The 23,364-nt window shown below is 40.1% G+C and overlaps 1 protein-coding gene and 1 long non-coding RNA gene across 9 annotated transcripts; both read right to left on the minus strand.

The window, feature by feature from the left end:
• Positions 1-6,290: 6,290 nt before the first annotated feature.
• LOC125083183 (uncharacterized) lies at positions 6,291-19,861 on the minus strand. The gene is made up of 2 exons (XR_007122200.1): positions 19,800-19,861; positions 6,291-6,865 (listed from the first exon to the last, which is right to left on the minus strand). It is a non-coding gene; the product is annotated as an uncharacterized LOC125083183 (long non-coding RNA).
• On the minus strand, positions 8,741-17,621 carry PRXL2C (peroxiredoxin like 2C). Of its 8 annotated transcripts, none has more exons than XM_047699238.1 (6): positions 17,296-17,621; positions 16,803-16,871; positions 15,860-15,913; positions 15,593-15,698; positions 11,634-11,765; positions 8,741-9,289 (listed from the first exon to the last, which is right to left on the minus strand). In XM_047699238.1, the coding sequence occupies exons 1-6, from the start codon at positions 17,503-17,505 to the stop codon at positions 9,162-9,164; spliced, it is 699 nt and encodes a 232-aa protein (XP_047555194.1). In that variant the 5' UTR covers positions 17,506-17,621; the 3' UTR covers positions 8,741-9,161. The 8 variants fall into 8 exon arrangements, with proteins under 8 accessions (XP_047555194.1, XP_047555195.1, XP_047555192.1 ...); XM_047699239.1 differs by lacking the exon at positions 17,296-17,621 and adding an exon at positions 16,976-17,280 and having other exon boundaries at positions 8,741-9,218; XM_047699236.1 differs by lacking the exon at positions 17,296-17,621 and adding an exon at positions 16,976-17,280.
• Positions 19,862-23,364: the final 3,503 nt, after the last annotated feature.

Here is a 23,364-nt window from a genome sequence, read left to right on the forward strand (position 1 = left end):
GGATCAAGCCCAGAGGTGGGTTCCCTGCTCAACAGAGAGGCTGCTTCTCCCTCTCCCTCTGCCTTCCCCCTCTGACCCCCCTCCCCGGCTTGTGCTCTCTCTCGCGCGCGCTCTCTCTCTCTCTCTCTTGCTCTCGCTCTGTCTCTCAAATAAATAAAATCTTAAAAAAAAAATGTAAAATTGTGGACTGCCTTCTTTTTCAACATTTGTGCTGTAAAGGCAATTATTGGACAATAAGGTACAACCTGATTAATACATCTACAAAACAGGCTATGATATATTCATATGTGTGTATATGTGTATGCATATATATATATACATGTGTGTGTGTATATATATGTATATATATATATATACACAGAGACATATATAGTCAATTTCAAAGTACTATACACAATTTAAGACTACAAAAGGTACTGGGGCTCCTAGGTGGCTCAGTCAGTTAAGCATCTGCCTTTGGCTCAGGTCATGATCCTGGGGTCATGAGATTGAGCCCCATGTTGGGATCCCTACTCAATGGAGATCCTGCTTCTTCCTCTCCCTCTACCCCTGCCCCCCACCACTCATGCTTTCTCTCCTTCTCAAATACATACATACATACATACATACAAAAGGTACAAAGAATAATGCAACAGATATCCCCGTACCCAACTACATCACTTAAGAAATAAAATTTTGCCAACCCAGCCAAACCCCCTTTCTGTGCACACTAATCACCTCCCCCTTCATTCCCCTGAAGATTTTCATTTTCCTTAATTAGCTGTTTACCACTGTTTGCATTTCTTTAAAACTGTAAGACATATGTAGGTATCTATAAACAATATATACTTCTTAAAACTTTATGCCACAATTAATTCATCTATTCACCTGGTAACAGACATTTAGGATGTCTCCAGTTTATAGTGATGACAAACAATGTCGTTGTGGATATTTTTCTGCATTTCAACTACTTTATATAAGACTGACTCAAGAGCTATACGTTTTCTATTTTACTAGGTATTGTTAAATTGCTCTGCAAATTGTTTCTCTAGTTTATGTTCTATGAGTGTGTGAGAATACCCATGACTCTATCCTCAACACTTATTTTCATCATACTTTTTATTTTTTGCAAACTCCTGAGTATAAAATAGTTTATCACTGTGGTTTTAATTTGCAAGTCTTAATTACTAGTGAAGTTGGACATTTTTCCATGTTTATTAGCCACTTCTGAGATTTTTCCCTATGAATTTATAGTTCTGTACCAAAGAATGTGGTCTTCCCTCAAAAGAGGTCTGGCCTTTGCCCTTAGCTTTTTAGAGATAATCCCTAAACTCTTGGAATGTCACTTCTGATAGGAGTGGACTTGCCTGAGATCATGCCAGACAGAATAATGATACTGTGATTGAAAAATAGTGGTTTACAAATATTACACTCATGTATTTGTCTTTTCTTGTGGATAATTAACTATCCCAGCACCACTTACTAATTAATACTCAATCCTTTCTCCAGTTATCTGCAGCATATGTTAGGTGTGTCTATATGTGTTTGTCCGTTTCTGAGCTTTCTACTCTATTCCATTACTCTCTCTATATACATATGCCCTGCCAATTTCACACCATCTTCATTGTTATGGCTCTATCCTGCATTTTGATTTCTCATAGAACGTGTCCCCTCTTGCCTCTTGTTCTTCAGCAATGTCTTAGCTTTTGCTCTTTTTTTTTTTTTTTAAGATTTTATTTATTTGACAGAGACAGAGAGATCACAAGCAGGCAGAGAAGCAGGCAGAGAGAAAGGGGGAAGGAAGCAGTCCCCCTGCTGAGCAGAGAGCCTGATTTGGGGCTTGATCCCAGGACCCCAAGATCATGACCTAAGCTGAACACAGATGCTTAACTGACTGAGCCAGCCAGGCACTCCAGTTTTATTATTTTTAATTTAAATTATTATTTTTTAAACAATTTTTAAAATTTTTTATAATCATATATTATTAGCCCCAGGGGTACAGGTCTGTGAATCGCCAGGTTTACAGGTTTACACACTTCACAGCACTCATCATAGCACATACCCTCCCCATGTCCATAACCCAACCACCCTCTCCCTACCCCCCACTGGCAACCCTCAGTTTGTTTTGTGAGATTAAGAATCTCTTATGGTTTGTCTCCCTCCCGATCCCATTCTTGTTTCATTTATTCTTTTCTTACCCCCCAGCCCCGCAACATTGCATCTCTACTTTCTCATATCAGGGAGATCTTATGATACTTGTCTTTCTTCAATTGACTTATTTTGCTAAGCAAAATACCCTCTAGTTCCATCCATGTTGTTGCAAATGGCAAGATTTTATTTCTTTTGATGGCTGCATAGTATTCCATTGTATGTATATGTGTGTGTGTGTGCGCGTAATACCACATCTTCTTTATTCATTCATCTGATGATGGACATCTAGGTTCTTTCCATAGTTTGGCTATTGTGGACATTGCTGCTATAAACCTGTGCCCCTTCGGATCACTACATTTGTATCTTTAGGGTAAAATACCCAGCAGTGCAATTGCTGGGTCATAGGGTAATTCTATTTTCAACATTTTGAGGAACCTCCATGCTGTTTTCCAGAGTGGTTGCACCAGCTTGCATTCCCACCAACAGTGTAGGAGGATTCCCCTTTCTCCACATCCTCGCCAGCATCTGTCATTTCCTGACTTGTTAATTTTAGCCATTCTGACTGGTGTGAGGTGGTATCTCACTGTGGTTTTGATTTGTATTTCCCTGATGCCGAGTGATATGGAGCACTTTTTCATGTGTCTGTTGGCCATCTGGATGTCTTCTTTGCAGAAATGTCTGTTCATGTCTTCTGCCCATTTCTTGATTGGATTATTTGTTCTTTGGGTGTTGAGTTTGCTAAGTTCTTTATAGATTTTGGACACTAGCCCTTTATCTGATATGTCATTTTCAAATATCTTCTCCCATTCTGTCAGTTGTCTTTTGGTTTTGTTAACTGTTTCCTTTGCTGTGCAAAAGCTTTTGATCTTGATAAAATCCCAAAAGTTCATTTTTGCCCTTGCTTCCCTTGCCTTTGGCGATGTTCCTAGGAAGATGTTGCTGCGGCTGAGGTCGAAGATGTTGCTGCCTATGTTCTCCTCAAGGATTTTGATGGATTCTTTTCTCACATTGAGGTCCTTCATCCATTTTGAGTCTATTTTCGTGTGTGGTGTAAGGAAATGGTCCAATTTCATTTTTCTGCATGTGGCTGTCCAATTTTCCCAACACCATTTATTGAAGAGGCTGTCTTTTTTCCATTGGACATTCTTTCCTGCTTTGTCGAAGATGAGTTGACCATAGAGTTGAGGGTCCATTTCTGGGCTCTCTATTCTGTTCCATTGATCTATGTGTCTGTTTTTGTGCCAGTACCATGCTGTCTTGATGATGACAGCTTTGTAATAGAGCTTGAAGTCCGGAATTGTGATGCCACCAACTTTGGCTTTCTTTTTCAATATTCCTCTGGCTATTCAAGGTCTTTTCTGGTTCCATATAAACCTTAGGATTATTTGTTCCATTTCTTTGAAAAAAATGGATGGTATTTTGATAGGAATTGCATTAAATGTGTAGATTGCTTTAGGTAGCATAGACATTTTCACAATATTTATTCTTCCAATCCAGGAGCATGGAACATTTTTCCATTTCTTTGTGTCTTCCTCAATTTCTTTCATGAGTATGTTATAGTTTTCTGAGTATAAATTTTTTTGCCTCTTTGTTTAGGTTTATTCCTAGGTATCTTATGGTTTTGGGTGCAATTGTAAATGGGATTGACTCCTTAATTTTTCTTTCCTCTGTCTTGTTGGTGGTGTAAAGAAATGCAACTGCTTTCTGTGCATTGATTTTATATCCTGACACTTTTCTGAATTCCTGTATGAGTTCTAGCAGATTTGGAGTGGAGTCTTTGGGTTTTGCACATAAAGTATCATAGCATCTGCAAAGTGAGAGTTTGATTTCTTCTTTGCTGATTTAGATGCCTTTAATTTCTTTTCATTGTCTGATTGCTGAGGCTAGGACTTCTAGTACTATGTTGAATAGCAGTGGTGATAATGGACATCCCTGCCGTGTTCCTGACCTTAGCAGAAAAGCTCTCAGTTTTTCTCCATTGAGAATGATATTTGCAGTGGGTTTTTCATAGATGGCTTTGAAGCTATTGAGGCATGTGCCCTCTATCCCTACACTTTTAAGAGTTTTGATCAAGAAGTGATGCTGTACTTTGTCAAATGCTTTTTCAGCATCTATTGAGAGTATCATATGGTTCTTGTTCTTTCTTTTATTAATGTATTGTATCACATTGATTGATTTGCAGATGTTGAACCAACCTTGCAGTCCTGGAATAAATCCCACTTGGTTGTGGTGAATAATCCTTTTAACATACTGTTGGATCCTATTGGCTAGTATTTTGGTAAGAATTTTCGCATCTGTGTTCATCAAGGATATTGGTCTGTAGTTCTCTTTTTTGATGGGATCCTAGTCTGGTTTGGGGATCAAGGTGATGCTAGCCTCATAAAATGAGTCTGGAAGTTTTCCTTCCTTTTGTATTTTTTGGAACAGTTTCAGGAGAATAGGAATTAATTCTTCTTTAAATGTTTGGTAGAATTCCCTTGGGAAGCCTTCTGGCCCTGGGCTCTTGTTTGTTTGGAGATTTTTGATGACTGTTTCAATCTCCTTACTGGTTATGGGTCTGTTCAGGTTTTCTATTTCTGCCTGGTTCAGTTGTGGTAGTTTATATTAATTGAAATTATTTTTAATTTACTTTAAATAAAATTACCTTTAACCTTTTCTAACATTGCATTTTGTAGTTAATTGACTTGGAATTGTAGACCTCTTCATTTGATTTTTCTCTGTAGTCCACATTTTATTTAAAGATTTTATTTATTTGACACAGAGAGACACAGCGAGAGAGGGGACACAAGCAGGGGGAGCAGGAGAGGGACAAGCAGGCTTCCAGCTGAGCAGGGAGCCCCATGCGGGACTCCATCCCAGGACCCCAGGATTATGACCTGAGCTGAAGGCAGACGCTTAACAGCTAAGCCACCCAGGCGCCCCATAGTCCACATTTCAAATGGAGAATGTTCTGTATCTTCAGGTACTGAGGTACTTGTTAAGCTCAGGAAAAATTTTGTTAAATGGAGGATACTTTTGAGGTGCCTGGGTGGCTCAGTTGGTTAAGTGTCTGACTCTTGGTTTTGGCTCAGGTCTCAATCTCAGGGTTGTGAGATTAAGCCCTGCATGGGGCTCCACACTGGGCATGGAGCTTACTTTAAAAAAATCATAGATTTTTTTTCCTTTGGTTATTGTGTATACATGCTTAAAAATTGATAAATTTTGTCAAAACTGCAGTAAGATATCACTTCACACCCATTAGAATGCCCATTATATATATATATATATATATATATATATATATATATATAGTAATAATACGGGTACCTGGCTGACTCAGTCAAGCATACAACTCTTTGATCTCCAGGTTGTGAGTTTGAGCCCCAGGTTGGATATAGAGATTCCTTAAACAAATAAACATCTAAAAAAATAGAAACAAGTTGGTGAGAATATAAATTGGAACCCTTGTACATGGCTGGCAGGACATAAAATGATGCAGCTGCTCTGGGAAACAAACAGTCTGGTGGTTCCTTAAACACGGAATGCCGGTATTATCCAGCAGTTCCACTTCTGGGTATATACACAAAAGAACTGAAAGCAGGGAATCAAACAGATACATGTACACCAAGGTTGACAGTAACATTATTCACAGTAGCCCAAAGGTAGAAATAATCTAAATGTCTGTTGAGGGATGAATGGATAAATAATATATATATATGTACAATGGAATATAATTTAGCCTTAAAAAGGAATGAAATTTTGGTACATAATACAACACAGATGAACCTTGAGGACTTCATGCTAAGTGAAATCACACAGATACAAAGAGATAAATATTATATGACTCCACTTATATGAGGTTCCTAGAGTCATCAAGTTTATAGAAGCAGAAAGTTAGAAAGCGATTGCCATGGGAGGTATTATTTAATGGGTACAGAGTGTCAGTAAGACATAATGACAAAATTCTGGAGATGGATAGTGGTGATGGTTGCATAATACTATGAATATACTTAATGTCACTGAACTGTACACTTAAAAATGGTTAAAATGGTAAATTTTTGTAATGTGTATTCTACCACAATAAAAAAAGTTTTTAAAAATGTGTTAAATTTTAACAATTATAATATCTATTTTGACTGACAGCTTGGACACAATTATACTTTATATGTATACACAACAAATTCCAAGAATACTCTGCTCTATAGGTTTCTTATTTTAGTATGGACATTATTCTTATACAATAGGTAATCATTCAAATTCATATAATACAGATATAAAACTGGCATCTTGTACCTATTTTCAAAGTTTTCTGCTAACAGAGCCAGCATAAGAATAGCTGCCACTCCACTTTTTATATGGGTACAAAACTTGGAACTGAAAATGAGCAAAATTAATTTAAAAGAACTCTGTTCTAAATGAAAACTAGGGGTGCCTGTCTGGCTCAGTCAGTAGAGCATGTGACTCTTGATCTCAGGTCATGAGTTCAAGCCCCATGTTGGGCATGGAGGCTATTTAAATAAACTAAAACTAATTTTTCACAGAATGATATGTAAATATAACTTCTGCAACTGCATATCTTTAATTATTTTCTGGAACACTTTTTAAAAAATAACTAATATCTTCAGAGTAGATGATACTGCTTCTTTAGAAAGTTTGTCCCTAAGTTTCACATGGTCCATGTTATCACTCTGGCCCCAGTGGTAGATGGTAATATAAATAAAAATTTTATGCAGATTACTAGCTTATCATCAATCTTCTTGAAAAACAAAAATACTTTTTAAATTAAACATGCACTTTCATTTTATTAAAATTTTTGTTGCCTCTGATTCATTGTAGAAGTCTTACAACACTTCCTCACTGGGCTCCTTGGTCTATTGATGGATCTGACTGCGGTGCAGCTATAGCTCTTAGAAGCTCCAGGAAGTCTCAAGTTGCAGGCATAGGTCACAGGCCATACTTTAGGCTGTGGTCTTAGTTTTAACCCTCTTCTGCACGAGGCCTTTCAGTTGGCCAAGGAACATTCCTGGGATGAACACAAACCACAGAGCAGCCCACAGCTTCAGGGCATGGTCATCAGCCTTGTTTCTACTTCTGCTTTTGGCCCTGGTCATTTCCTCACTTTTTTATTAAAAGTTCGGCTTAAAAAAAAAAAAGTTTCTTCTCTGTGAAATGGGCATGATGACCATGTCAGTTCCTTAGAGCTAATGAATGTTAAGCACTTGGAATACTACCTGGCAAATAATCAGCACCATGGAAGTCATAGATAGCATTCTTCTAATAGTATTTCTATGTATTTATTGTAGGAAGGTTTTTCAAAATTTTGAGTCTAGTACATTATTTGGTACAGCGCATGTTTATATATTTCACAGTACCTAGGAGAAATAATTTTTTTATCAGGGTGCCTGGGTAGCTCAGTCAGGCAGGCATCCAACTCTAGATTTCTGCTCAGGTCATGATCTCGGGGTTGTGGGATCTCTGGCTCTGTGCTCAGAGCAGAATCTACTTATCCCTCTCCCTCTGCTCCTCTCCCCCACCAAAAAAAAAAAAAAAAAAAAAATCTTAACAACAAAAAAAGATTTTTTGCATTAAATATGTTTGTTTGGGTTGGTGATTTACCACTGCACTGTTTGTATCTCCCTATATCTCCCTGAAGCCACATAAAGAACATTTATGGATCTTAGGAAAATGTGCTATACATTTATAAATACATAAAGTTTTGTGTAAGCTATGATTCAGTAGTTTTAAGCCTAAAATCAGCAAATGGATCTGGGTCACCAGTCCTTCCTTACTATAAAAAACAGCACAAAATTGCTTAATTTTAAATGTCATGAGAAATTTCATTTTTATTGATTAAAAACATGACTTTTTACAAACATACATTCAAATATTTGGGTACTTGAAATATATTTGTGTGTGACCTCATATGCCTGATATAAAAGCTTCTAAGTTCAAAGCAGTACATACTTGCTAATAATTACCAAGATTTTGATCTTACTGTACTTTTCAAAAGAATTTCTTCCCAACTAAACCTATAAAAGATGACAACAATACACTAAAAAAAAGCAATCTGGCAGCCAAACCAGTGTACATTTAAGCTATAAAGTTTTTTTAGTTTAAACAATTCTTAGAATTCTTTCAAAAAGCAGACTGAAGCATATCTTAAATACGTAAGAAATTTTTTTCTCCTTTTATTCCTCCCCGCAAAAATCCTAGTGAAATGGGTAATGGGTGTGCAAGGTGCTCTGAACATAGGCTATGCAGAAGGCTTGGTCTGCTATATTTCCTTTGAGTAAAGCAATAAGGATAGAAACATGTGGACAGCGGCCCATATAAATGCAACTTTGTGGAACTTGTTATATAGGAATATATTCTTCATATAATTTTTAAAGAACTTTTCCTGGCCAAAAAAATGAATCATGCTCATTATAGAATAGTTCAGAGATAAAAGTATGGAAAAGAAAATAAAGACACCTGTAATCCTACCACATAGAGGTACCTCCTGGCAATATTCTGGTGTTTTTCTCTTTTTTCCTAAGCATACAAAAATATAAACATATAAAAATGATTATATTCACAGACTGTACCCCTGGGGCTAATAATACATTATATGTTAATTTAAAAAAAAAGAAAAAAAATGATTATATTATTTATAGAATTTGATATCCTGCTTTTTTTACTGGATAAAATGGTGGTGAGTTGCTTACCTTTCCATTTATATGTTCTTCAAAAGAATTTATTATTTTAATGGCCAACAGAAACTTTCATTTAATGGATTACCATAATGTAAAATAAAGAATAGTATTTCTAATTTTATAGCTTTTAAAGTTTTATATAAACAAACTTTAATTTTACATAAAATTTTAAAAGCTACAGAATTATAAATATCACATTTTTGACAACTGATGCCTCCCAGCACAAAATAACTGGTACACAGTCTCTTCTGTTTTCATAACTCCTCAAAGGCTGGGAAAAGCCAAAAAGCTAGACATTGCACAAGGATACCATATTCTGAACATTTCAGGTCATATTCCAAGTGTCCACAGTCTATACCATCACACATGGATAACCGAAGGTCTGCTTGTAAAGTCCACGTGCCGAACTCCTACAAGCTGTAAAACAGAGTTGATGGGTTTGTGATCCAACCTATTTTTATCACGGTGTATAAAATGGATGTTGTTACCTAGGAGAGAATAAAAGGCAATGGATGGCATACAGTATTATTCATTAGATTTATTGCTTATTAGAACCAGGAATCTTTTCAACTTTTAATTAGTCTAAAGGTAAAAATTAATTGCCTGGAGTTCATAATATTCTCTATATAATGCCCTAATAATTTTTAATTAAAGTAATAAAGCATGACAAGAATTATGGTTAAATAAAAGTGATACTTAATGTTTTATGAGATCCAAGGGGAAAGATTCTTAAATTATAACCTCTGTTAGGTTTTATTAGATGTAATTAAATAAAATGTCCTGCCAAACAGACAGGCAGAATATGGAACTAGCATAAATATCAAAGCTGGAAAATCACATCTGTTTCTTAAATGTAATAATGGAATAAATCGCTTGCTTCAAAAAAAAAAATTCACTGCCAAACACTGATTTAATAGCCTATCTGCATTATAACCATAGACCAAAAGAGGCTGAAAAATCAGGGCATTGATACAGTCAGTTACAACACACTTAGACATTCACAATCCTTTTATCCGCTCAAATTGAAAGGTCATAATTTATAGGTCTAGGGTCTTTTTTACTTTGATTCAAGACCAGAATTTTAACTTAAAACATAAGATTAAATATTATAAGAGGCATGTTTTTGGGTGCTGGGTGGCTCAGTTAGTTAAGCATCTGCCTTTGGCTCAGGTCATGATCCCAGGGTCCTGGGGGATTGAGCACCACAAAAGCAGGGAGCCAGCTTTTCCCTCTGCCCTGCAGGGAGCCAGCTTTTCCCTCTGCCTGCCGCTCACCCTGCTTGTGCTGTCTCTCTCTGTCAAATAAATAAAATCTTAATTTAAAAAAAAGAGGCATGTTTTCTGCATTGTACTTACGTGCTGTCTACTGTAATCACTGTAGATTTAATATCATAAATTGGCTTATTATCAAATAAGGTGAAATGAAATACAGGTTTAACCATGAAAGTTTCTGTAAATAAGTACACCCAGCTCTCTCCTTAGAGAAGCTACATTTCCTCCAGCAGGTAGTATAAAATATTCTCCTTATTGAGTATGTTCTCAGCTTGGCACACAAATGATGCTCTCTGTGTGCTTGTCACTCTTACACACCTGAACATGTAGTCAAATGATGCTGAGACATGGAGACTAGGGACTCAAAACCGTCTGAAGATGGAAACAAGCCATCCAAAACTATGGCTCAAGGTCATTCAGGGCTAATCTAGAGGACTCATTCTCATAAAACAAGGATTGTCTTTTTTTTTTTCTAGTTTAACTGGTATAAATTCACAAGAGAGGGAAAGAGAGATTTAAATTACAGGTTTTAGCTAGCTAAAGTGCTCCAGCTGCAGAAAGCCAAAAAGCCACAATGCTTGGTCAAAATCCTCCTTCTAAAGACTTTTAGACATGTGGAGTTCATTAAAGCAAATGTTAATTTTATAACTCTTAGGAGCTATGCTCGCTTATGCGGACAATTTTAAAGAGGAAGAACAACCAAGAAAATCAATTTACAACTTAGTGATTTACACTGTTATATGTGAGTGCCTGTCCCTGACTGTAACACTTGACCATGGTAGAGATCCAACACTCAACCATTTAGCAGTGTGGAACTAAAGAAATTTCAGGTGGTCCAAACTGATCAATAAATCTATTAAAACTACATTGCTTATAGTAATTGTTACTGAATGAGTTGTCCCTGCAGCTGACCCGCTTTCTGACACTGAGTAAGTCTTCTAGCCTTGTTAGATATAAGTGACTGGGCTGATTCTTCTGTTGAGGAAAAAAAAAAAAAAAAAAAAGGAAATAAAAGGGGTGATGCTTTGTTCTATGTAGAACTTTGTTCTATGTGAACTTTAAAAAAAAAAGATTTATTTTAGAGAGAGAGCATGTGAATGTGGGGGCGGGGGTGGGAAGGGAAAGAAAGAGAGATCTCAAGCAAACTCCCTGCTGAGTGCAGCCCACACAGGGCTCAATCTCAGGACCCTGAGATCATGACCTGCACTGAAATCAAGTATCTGGCATACAAGCGGCTGACCCATGCAGGCGCCCCTCTTCCATGAACTTTTTAAAGTTTTATTGACACATACACTTCACCCAACCACCACTGACTTTCCCATCCCAAACACCTGAAATCACTCAGGCACAGAGTAATGGGCACATTATATCCAGTAAACGGGCACCAAAATACACCGAAGCCTTAGCAAACAAAGGTAACCCCTACAAGCACAGAATCATGACTGTTACAATGCCAAATTGCCATTTTTACATGGAATCTGTTTCATGAAGAAACTGTGTGGCCTCCTAACTTCTAAAAGGCACAAAAAGCGTGCCACTGGACCCGGGCTTTGATGTTTACCTGGACCTAAGATGAGGGTTCCACCTTGCTGAGCAGGGTCTCCTTGAAAATCAAAAAGAGGGCCAGTCACTGCCCTCCACAGACTCCGAATGCTTCCTGAGAGTATATTCGACTTTATGTGGGGACTGTTTCCTGAAATATTGAGAACTGTCTTTAGATATTATCACTTTATATTCAATTAGATATCAGAAGATAAGGTAGGGCTTCTATAAAACATTCTTTTTTTTTTTAAGTAGACATAGAACATACATTGGTTTTGGGTGTATAATGTGGTGATGCCCCAGCTCTGTACTTGGGCTAGGCTCACTACAAGCATAGCTGCCACCTGTCACCATACGATGCTCTTACAATAACACGGACCACATTCCCTATTCTGTACCTGTCATCTCTATGACCTAATCATTCCATAACTGGAAGCCTGTACCTCCCACTCCCCTTTACCCATTTTTGCCCATTCCCCTTGAAAGTTTCTTTCTTTTGTTATCCTGTGTTAACTTGTCTTCTTTTCTCCCTTCAAAGAGAGGTTTCTCAGCCTTTCACAACTGACATTTTGGACCACATAAGTCTTCAGCCAGTGCACTGCAGGGTGGTGAGCAGCATCACCGTCCTGCATACCCACCAGATGCCACAGTAGCTTCACCAAGTTGTCACAAACCAAAAAGGTCTCCAGATAACACCAAATGTACCCTACTGGAGAACCACTACTTTAAAGTGATGATATACCCCAATCATCTGCCACAGAAAAATGTCCGCTACAGACTTCTCAAACTGATAGTGCTTTCCCCCACCTTTTTCTTTTTTATTTTTATTTTTTTCAATTTTATTTACTTATTTGTCAGAGAGAGTGAGCACAGGCAGACAGAGTGGCAGGCAGAGGCAGAGGGAGAAGCAGGCTCCCCGCTGAGCAAAGAGCCTGATGTGGGACTCGATCCCAGGACGCTGGGATCATGACCTGAGCCGAAGGCAGCCGCTTAACCAACTGAGCCACCCAGGCGTCCCACCTTTTTCTTTTTTAAAGATCTTATTTATTTATTCATGAGAGAGAGAGGCAGAGGCTGAGGGACAAGCAGTCTCCCTGCGGAGCAAGAAGCCCAATGTGGGACTCAATCCCAGGACTCTGGGATCATGACCTTAGCTGAAGGGAGAGGCCCAAGTGACTGAGCCACCCAGGTGCCCCACTTCTTCTTTTTTTTTTTTTTAAATATTTTTAAGTCCTCCCCATAACCAACATGAGGCTTGAACTTACAACCCCAAGATCAAAAGTCACATGTTGTACTGACTGAGTTAGCCAGGTGCCCTTCATGCTTTCCCTTTTAATACATCATTTATCTGTTTAATCTCTCACCTACTAATAGGTAACTATTAGTTTCAACTATTTCAAGAGCCACTGCAGCACAGACTAATATATGCTCATCAAAACCCATTTCCTCTTTCTGGGCCCACAGCTAACCTATATTTCCAGTCCTCCTAGCAATTTGTTATGGCCATGTGACTATGTTCTAACACGTGAGTAAAACGATACAGGCCACTTCAGGCCTGCTTCTTATGACCTCCATGTTCCTTCTACATTCTTGGAAGCCCTAGGCTGAAAATGACAGAGCAACAAGATTAAAGGGGCCTGGGTCCTTCCCCCTGTGTCCCTGCCTGGACTGCTACTCCGAGGAAAGACATCTGAATAGAACACCCATCTTGAACAGAAAAAGAACTAACCTCTACCACTGAGACTTTGGGAGTTGTCTGTGACAACGGCTACTCCAGCTGCCTGTCCATCTTCCTCGGCTGTCAGTTTTTCCACCTTCTTTCCCACAGTGACTAATACTTCACTTCTGCTCCCTCTGAGCAAAGGGACCCACTCTCTTTACCCTTCTTGTAACTTATCTTTCTCCTATCCCTGCCTTTTATGTCTTGCTTTCGGCTTTTGTTTTGATGGTTATGGGGCCTTTAACCTGCCTGAATCCTTAGTATTTCCAGATACCTATCATTTCCCTTCCTCTCTTCTATTTTTCTCATGTTTCTATCATGATGGACATTTATCTGACCAAGGAACAAATACAGGCCTGTTACCTTACAGACATGAGTAAAAAACTAAATTTTACTGTTTTCTAAGATTCTGTGTCTAAAATAAATATTCAGAAACCCAAACTATCTCTTCATATCCAAAAAAGAGGTCATTTAATATTTCTAAAATTTTAGAAATTCAATTGGAGATTCCATGACCTAGAATTTAACAATCTTTGCTTCAAACACAATCTAATTTTGCCCATTTGAATTTAGTTCTTATGTCTATAACTCCTGTTTTTCAGTCTTCTACAAACACATTACTCCCTGGCATTTACGGGCTTTATTTTCTTATTCTTTGTTTTTAAAAAATGTCCACTAATTTAAAATCATTATTATATTTTTTAGAGTCTTAATTTTTTTTTTTTTTAAAGATTTTATTTATTTATTTAACAGGGATCACAAGTAGGCAGAGAGGCAGACAGAGAGAGAGGAGGAAGCAGGCTCCCCACTGAGCAGAGAGCCTGATGTGGGACTGGATCCCAGGACCCTGAGATCATGACCTGAGCTGAAGGCAGAGGCTTAACCCACTGAGCCACCCAGGCGTCCCTAGAGTCTTAATTTTCAAGTGGGACTCATCTGAGACTGATTCTGAAATTTCTGCTCTTTCAGAGAGGAACTTTTATTTTATTTTATTATTTATTTTTTTAAAAATTATTATTTTTTTATTTGACAGAGAGATCATAAGTAGGCAGAGAGGCAGGCAGAGGGAGAAGGAGAAGCAGGCTCCCCGCTGAGCAGAGAGCCCCATGCAGGGCTCAATCCCAAGACCCTGAGATCATGACCTGAGCCAAAGGCAGAGGATTTAAACCACTGAGCCACCCAGGTGCCCCAGAGAGAAACTTTTAAAAGATGATTTTATGAGAGAATAATATTTTCTGGTTGGAAGTACAGCCCTTGAAAACAGGTCATAGGAGTTTAAAAGATTTTACTATACCATCTCTAATAATTATAAGCATATATTTTGTTTAGAATTCAACTGTTTTCTTTGCAATTCTGTATTTTTATTGAGCCGATGAACTGTGAAGTGTTACTAAGGTGAAACTTGCAGTTTAGATCTAAAGTGTTAAGTGATAAACAACTTGCACATGCTGGGACTGTTAGAACACGGAAACCGTCTACCATTAAGTAAGGTTCACAAAGTATACATTGCAATTTCCTATACCAGGAAGAAAAAGAAAAGAGCACACTCACTGTGTTTATGCTAGCTCATTAGTTTTAATAAAGTTTAGGCTGCTTTCCTTAAAAACATCAGTAAAGGGATCATGTCAACTCTATGTCATAAATAGCTCCTGACCCATCCCCTTCTCTCCATCTCTGCTGACATTTCTTTCTAGCCTATTACGACAACCTACTACAACCGTATACTAGCTCTGGTTTGGCGAGTTCCAATTACTCATCTACATTGGACACAGGATTATCATTTCGCCACTTCAAATGCTTGTATGACATCCCCACTCCTCCAGAACAAATCCAAATTCCTTGGCATGTCACCCCAGACTGTGCCTGAATTAGCCACAACTTGTTAAAAATACAAAGGCCACTTTCCTAACTTCCATACCTTGGGGTAAGCATGGCAATATCTTCTAAAACCTTGTTCATTACACACACATGTACTCTCAATCTTTATGAAAATGATTTTTATTTCCACAAAAATAGAATCATACCTAAAACACTGTTCTGCAAGTTGCTTTTTTCACGCATTTAGTACTTCACAAATAGACTTCTATGTCATTACACCCAGGAAATAAATCTTTGAGAGCTTGGTGTATCCTGGCTCACTTACCAGAATCATAAAAAGCAGCCTGATTTATGAATTTACCATTTGTTTCCCTATGCATACATACAGAAATGTGCAAATGTACCATCAGTGTTTTCTGATGAGACGTGTCATGTCTTACCTGAGGAGGCAATTTCTTCACCCCTTTTCATTCCCAATTTTTTATAAATTTCTCTCTCAGGGTCAACATAGATTTCATGAGAATACCCAGTCAGTTTGCAGAAAGGCTAAAAAAAAGGTATTTGGAATTTGTTTAGGTAAAAATGAGAGAAAAGTAATGACAACCTACCTTTACTTTAGCAAATTTAACCTACACTTAATGTTTCAAATAAAATAATTTTTATGTCTGAAACAGATTTGTTAGTTTCTCAATTTCTGATATATTTACCTCGATATGATGATAGGATGACTGTCCAATCACTATTAGAGTGACATCTGCTTCCTTCAGGAGAGGAAAGGGACAAGTACATATTACCAGAAATTATATGTTTTATAAAACCTCCCCCTGTCCAACTCTTTTGCTCCATTCTAATGCCACCTACAGGCTTATAGAAGAATGGAATAAACAGCAAAATTGTGTGAGTCAAAGCAAAGCAATGAATGCTAAAATGTTCAGTTAATTCAGTCAATCTCTTGCTAAGAACTTCAAAATAATATACTCAATAATTCTCAAAAAAAAAAAAAATCTATGCTCCCTCCAAAGGCGTACACTAAACAAGAATAAAAATTATTGAAGTAGGGCTAATCAGACAGTTTTATTTTTTCACATCCCTATTTATAACACCTGATGAAAACAGATCTTAGTTTTACAAAGGTTGTCCAATTCCTTCACTGAAAAGCTCACCTGGGGACAAATGTATATGTGCCTGACAAAGAACATATGTATGTGGTTGTCACAGGAACGTGGGAGGCACATCCTAACAAATACAAATTTCAACCCTTAAGCTATATTTGTATTTTCCTATAATGAACTATTTGGAGTGTTCTTACTTAAAAAATAAGGGAAGTAAAATAATTTCTAGCGTTTGTGCTTCTGGTCATTATCAACATTTGCCAACAGGTTACTAACAACGAAATTACTACAGTTAGTATATTTATAAGCAGGCAGTAGCGAATAAAGCAGGACAGAAATAGATCTCTAACGTCTCTCTTTTTTTGAAAGTGTTGGAGAGATGTTTGGGAAGGTGATAATCTGGGCTTGCAAGGGGGTCTGTTCTGGAGAGGTGTTGTCCTCTGCACCTCACCCCACCCTGCTTCTTAGAAATGACAGGTGACTTTGACAAGGTCGCCCTGAAGCAGGGTACGCTGCTGCTCAGTCTCAGGAAACTTACTTGTAAAAAACTCTTGGGGATTTTGGCCAGATCTTCTACGTATTCCTTGCAAATGTAACACAGGAAATGCTGAAATCCCAAAACGGCAAAAAGGACAAGTTAGCAACTAATACCTCAGGATTCAGAAAAGACCAAGTACTTCGTTACGCGTGACGCTAATTAACGCTACTCACAGCGGGTAGAAAAAGGCGCAAAGGGCGCCCGAGATATTGGGCCGCACCCACTCCCCTAGGCCTTCTCGTTTGCTGGGAAAAGGGACTTGGCTTGGAGGGCTGGTTTTCCATTCTAATAAAGGAAGCGAGAGAAGCGGTTCGCATTCCGGAAGCCTCTAGTGGACGGCAACGGGAAGGGCCAGGGCCCAGCGGGACCGCGCTCTCGGGCCTTGAACCTCTCGAAGGACCCGATGTCCCCCCAGCCGAAGCTGTAGAAGCAACCTCCATCCCAGCCTGCCGGCCAAGTCCCTTCTCCGGGCCGCCCCGTTGTCTGCGCTCACCCTCACGAAGACTACGACAGCCCGACGCTCCCGAAACAGCGCGCCGAAAGGCACCTGCCTCCCGGAGGCGTCCAGCACGGGCAGCTCGGCCACCGCTACGGCCAGGGGCTGCCCGCGCTCTGGGCCGCTCGGGACTGTGGCTGGGGCGGCGCGACCGCTGACCTGCCGCGTGACAGCGGCGAGGGCGGGGTCGACCTCTGCGCCCTGCATCTGCGCGCCCGGGTACGAGCCCACCGTCCCCAAAGCGGACAGCACAAGTTAGGCGAGCCGGGTTACTGCCGAGCGGGGCTCAGGGCGGAGCAATCCGGGAGGAGCACTGGACGCAGGGCGGGGCGGGGCGGAGCGGAAGGCGGAGCGGGGCGGGATACAGGGGGCGGGGCTACGTGGGGTCCCTAGAGACCCGGACGAGCTTCCTCTCGGAGGGGTGGGGCGCAACCCGGGAGGGGCGGAGCCCGTCCTGGGAGGGGCGGGAGGGAGCGCAGGGCGGAGGACAAGGGTTTGATGCAGCAGGGGCGGGGGGTCCTGGGTGCTGGCAGTCGGGGCAGTGCGGGGACAGAGGGTACATGACGGACACGTCCAGCTGCCTAGAGGTTGGGTGTGTTCAGAACAAACAAATCAGTGAGCTAACAGATTTGTTGTATTTTCTTCTATTCCGTTTTTAACCCATCCCCTCCTTAGGTCTGTTTTTGTTTTGTTTGAGGTAACGTTGATGTACATCTTACGTGTGGAATTAACTTTTATTTATTTATTTATTTTTAAGACTTTTTTTGGTGGTGGGGGGGAGGCTCTGGGTGGCACATTCCGCTAAGCACGTTGGACTCTTGATTGTCCCTGTGGTCCTGATCTCTGGGTGGTGAGCTTGAGCCCCTCCTCAGCAATCCCTGAGCACAGTCTACTTCGGACTTTCGCTCCCTCTCCTTCTTCCTCTCCCATTGGCCAAGTGAGCGTTCTCTGTCTCTCAAATAAGTAAATAAAAGTTTAATTTTAAAAAGGCTTTTTGGGGGACAGACACCAGGGTGGCTTAGTCCTTAAGCGACTGCCTTTGGCTCAGGTCATGATCTCAAGGTCCGGGGATTGGCATCCTAGTAGCAGACTTTTTTTTTTTTTTTTTTTTTTAAGTAGTCTCCACCCCCAGCATCATGCAGGGCTTGAACTCACTGTAAGGACCTATTTAGCCAGAGTGACTCCATCTTGGTTAAAAGCCATTTTGTTGTTTGTGCAGTAAAACTTAAACTGACCCTGCCCCCCTCCCCCCAGAGAAACTTACTTAGAAGCAAGTCTGGGAGGGGCGCCTGGGTGGCTCAGTGGGTTAAAGCCTCTGCCTTCAGCTCGGGTCACAATCCCGGGGTCCTGGGATCGAGCCCCGCGTCTGGCTCCCTGCTCAGCGGGGAGCCTGCGTTCTCCTCTCTCTCTGCCTGCTTCTCTGTGATCTCCGTCTGTCAAATAAATAAATAAAATCTTAAAAAAAAAAAAAAAAGAAGCAAGTCTGGGAAATCAGTAAAATATGGTCAGCTAGTTTCTAATAACAGAGCCCAGAATACAAGGCCAGGTTGGCCAGTTCCTGATAACAGAGCCCAGAATACAAGGACGAGTCAGGCCAGGTGGAGACATCCAATCAGTAAGAAACACACATACTTTTTCCCTAACCACCAAAGAATGTAAACCCTGCCGTTTGGGCGCCAACCTTGAGCACTAATTCTGACCAGAATAATAGGTTGGGTCAAACAGCTACTATAGGGTAAATTGTAATTCAATTGGCCACCTGTGTGTGACCTAACATGACAACAATCTCATTGGCCACCTATGTGTGGCCAGACTTTTGCTCTATAAAAGGTAGTCTGTAAGATGGGGAGGGGTCACCCTCTTCGGAGGCGGCCCTGACCAGTCAGTCAGTCAGTTCTTGAGCCTGTAAGCTGGAGGTTGTCGCTCTCTTTGGAGACGGCCCTGGCCCGTCAGTCTGACTTCTAATGCTTAGCGTAGAATAGAGCTTTGCATAACTTTCACCTTGTCTCAGTCTCGTTCCCCTGGCCAATCAGTCTGATTTCTAATACTTGGCATAAAATAAAGCTTTAAATAACTTTCACTTTGTCTCAGTCTCGTTTCATTTAATAACGGACCTAACACCAACCCCAGACCTGAGCTGAAATCAGGAGTCAGAGGCTTAATTGAGTCACCCAGGCGCTAAAGTTAAATTTTATTTTGAAAATAAATCTTTAATTTTTTTTTTTAAAGATTTTATTTATTTATTTGACAGAGAGAAATCACAAGTAGGCAGAGAGGCAGGCAGAGAGAGAGGAGGAAGCAGGCTCCCCGCTGAGCAGAAAGCCCGATGCGGGGCTCGAACCCAGGACCTGGGATCATGACCTGAGCCGAAGGCAGCGGCTTAACCCACTGAGCCACCCAGGCGCCCCTAAATCTTTAATTTTTTAATTAAAAAATTTCTAATATTTTATCATGGACATTTTACTTTTTTATTTAAAAAATTTCTTTCCTTCTCGGGGCACCTGGGTGGCTCAGTGGGTTAAAGCCTCTGCCTTTAGCTCAGGTCATGATCCCAGGGTCCTGGGATCAAGCCCCACATCAGGCTCTCTTCTCGGCAGGGAGCCTGCTTCCTCCTCTCTCTCTCTGCCTGCCTCTCTGCCTCCTTGTGATCTCTGTCTGTCAAATAAATAAATAAACATTTAAAAAAAATTTCTCTCCTTCTCAATTGGGAAATGATCAAAACATAAATCATTACATAATTTGATATGCAATTATTAAACATAAAAAGCAAAATTATCTTTAACACTTATTTCTTAAGAATGTGAGTGAGCAAAGAAAATACAACAAATCTGTTAGCTCACTGATTTGTTTGTTCTGAACACACCCAATTCTTATATCTGTGAATAACTATTACTCATTTTGCCAATAAAATTCTGCTTAGTATGAACAATGCCACTGTAAGATTTAAAATACATGTCTCTTTTTTTTTTTTAAGATTTTATTTATTTATTTGACAGACAGAGATCACAAGTAGGCAGAGAGGCAGGCAGAGAAAGAGGTGGAGGCAGGCTCCCTGCTGAGCAGAGAGCCCGATGCGGGGCTCGATCCCAGAACCTTGGGATCATGACCTGAGCTGAAGGCAGAGGCTTAACCCACTGAGCCACCCAGGCGCCCCTAAAATACATGTCTCTTGACTTATATTTATGCATTGCTGTTGAGTATATGCCCAAGAGAATAATGAATGGGTCACTGGATGTGCATTTTTTTTTATCTTGAGTAAGCAAGGAGTTTTTATTTTTCATTTTATTTTTTAGTTGTTAATTTTAATTCCAGTAGTTAGATTAGTTTCAGGTGTACATATCATGGGACATTTTTAAACATGCCCCCAAATAGAAAGAATTGTACAGTGAGCACTCCGGTATTGACCATTTTGTTTCTACTGATAATTTTTACTCTGTCATTTTTTGATGCATTTCTTCACAGTTGAGTGAGTTTTTCCTGATTGTCCATCTCTGTTATTCACATCCCAAGAAAACAGGGGACATTTTCATCACTAAAGAAAACTCCTTTAGTTCCACTCTGTGTGTGTTTGAGAGACAGAGAGAGAGAGAGAGAGACAGTGATTTAAATATTTTTGTATTAAGCCTTAGAACAAGGTAGGAATGCAGCAGTTTGTGAAGTATCACAGACAACAAGAAGCTAAGATGCATAATTTCAACCTCTTTGGGCAAGACAATGAAATTTTTTATTATTAATTTTTGTTTTTGAGTGTTGTATTGGCACACAATATTACACTCGTTTCAGGAATACAACATAGTGATTCGACACATTTAAAGATGCTGTGTTCACAAGTGTGGCTACCATCTGTCACCTTACTACACTATTATAATATCATTGACTGTATTCCTTATGCTGTACCTTTTATTTCTGTGACTTATTCATTTCATAGCTGGAGACCTGTATCTCCCACTCCCCTTCACCCATTTTGCTCATCTACTCCCTACCCCCTCTGGAAACCATGAGTTTGTTCTCTGTGTTTATAGGTCTGGTTCTGCTTTTTTATTTGCCTAATTGTTTTATTTTTTTTAGATTCTACATATGAATAAAATCATATGATATTTGTCTTAGACTGACTTGTTTCATTTAGCACAATACTCTTTATGTGTTGTCATAAATGGCATGATCTCCTTTTTTATGGCTGCATAATATTCGTGTGTGTGTGTGTGTGTACCTCATCTTTCCTCGTCCATTTGCCTATTGATGAACTCAGGTTGCTTCCAACTTCAGTTCCACTTCTATTTTTTTTTAAGATTTATTTATTTATATTAGAAAGGGGGGGGGGCAGAGGGAGAGAGAGAATCTCAAGCAGACTCTTTGCTGAGCATGGACCACCCCGTGCCCCAATGCAGGGCTCAATCTCATAAACCTGAGATCATGACCTGCGATGAAGTCAAGAATTGGATGCTTAACAGTTCCATTTTTCAAGAGTCAGTATAATAAAACTATCATAGGGGCACCTGGGTGGCTCAGTCAGTTGACCTTATGACCCTTGATCTTAGCTCAGGTCTTGATCGCAGGGTCGTGAGGCCAAGCCCCATGTCGGGCTCCATGTTGGGTGTGGAGCCTACTTAAAATATATAAATAAACCTATTTTAAAAATGTACTAAAGTATTTCAAGAGTCTACACCCCCCCGATTTTTAAAAATATTTTATTTATTCATTTCAGAGAGAGAGAGAGAGACCAAGAGAGAGAGCACGAGCAGGGTAGAGGGGGCAGGGGGTAGAGAGAGAAGCAGACTTTCCACTGAGCACAGAGCCTGATGCCACCAAATCCCAGGACTCTGGGATCATGACCTGAGTTGAAGGCAGATGCTTAACCAACTGAGCCTCCTAGGTGCCCCTCCCCCATATTTTTTTTTTTTTTAAGATTTTATTTATTTGACAGATAGAGATCACAAGTAGGCAGAGAGGCAGGCAGAGAGAGAGGGGGAAGCAGGCTCCCTGCAGAGCAGAGAGCTAGATGAAGGCCTGGATCTCAGGACCCTAAGACCATGACCTGAGCCAAAGGCAGATGCTTACCCCACTGAGGCACCCAGGCGCCCCTCCCCCAGATGTTTTTTTTTTTTCAAGATTTTATTTATTTATTTCTTTGACAGACACAGCGAAAGAGGGAACACAAGCAGGGGGAGTGGGAGGAGAAGCAGGGTTCCCACAGAGCAGGGAGCCTGATGTGGGACTCGATTCCAGGACTCTGGGATCATGACCTGAGCTGAAGACAGACTCTTAATGACTGAGCCACCCAGGCACCCCACCCCCACCCCCCAAGATGTTTTTTAACAAAGCTATTTGCCAGATTCCTTAAGAGAGATAAAATACCTGTGTCAAAGGTGGCCTGGGAGGGACAATGGAGTTTTGTAGAAGTCTCTACAAAGGACACCTCATTTAAAATGAAGTCCAGAAACCCGAAAGGGAAAGCTTTCCTGCTGGTACCATTCCTTGAAGCCCGTATAACCTGCAGGAAGAAGGACGATAAAAATTATCTTGACAGGAGAGGACACTTTTCACAGAGGAGTTTATCTCCAGCTTTTAAGACAAAGGAAGATCCCTCTCTGCCCTTCCAATGTGCTAACCACGGCTTGCAGCCAATGACAAACCCCAAATGCTTCTCCAGTGAACTTTTGTTCAAAACAAACCTCCCCAATTTTCCCTAAAACCTAATAAAAGCTGAACTTCCCTTTGTTTCTTTAGACTTGCCTGTGGTTTGCCATAATTTGTACCAAATTGCAATTCCTCTGCTATTGCCAAGTAAACTCGCTTTGCTGGTAAAATAACTGCTGGTTTTATTTTTGAGGTTGATGCCAGGTAGTCTTTTAGGCATGCTTCTGGTTCCATCTTAATTTCTCCTAAGGCAGGCTGCAGGCAGGCATGGGGGAAATCAGGAATTTCTGCAGCCTCTAGGAAATCTAGCTGGCTCTGGACTTGGAGGTTAAGTGCTGTGCTGGTTTTTTCTTGGGTGGTGACCAGGGGTCCAGAACTCCTAGGGCAGGGCCCTGTAACAGTCTTCATCTTTATAAATTCACCCGCCTT

Source organism: Lutra lutra, chromosome 13 (assembly GCF_902655055.1).
Source record: "Lutra lutra chromosome 13, mLutLut1.2, whole genome shotgun sequence".
NCBI classification, from domain to species: domain Eukaryota; kingdom Metazoa; phylum Chordata; class Mammalia; order Carnivora; family Mustelidae; genus Lutra; species Lutra lutra.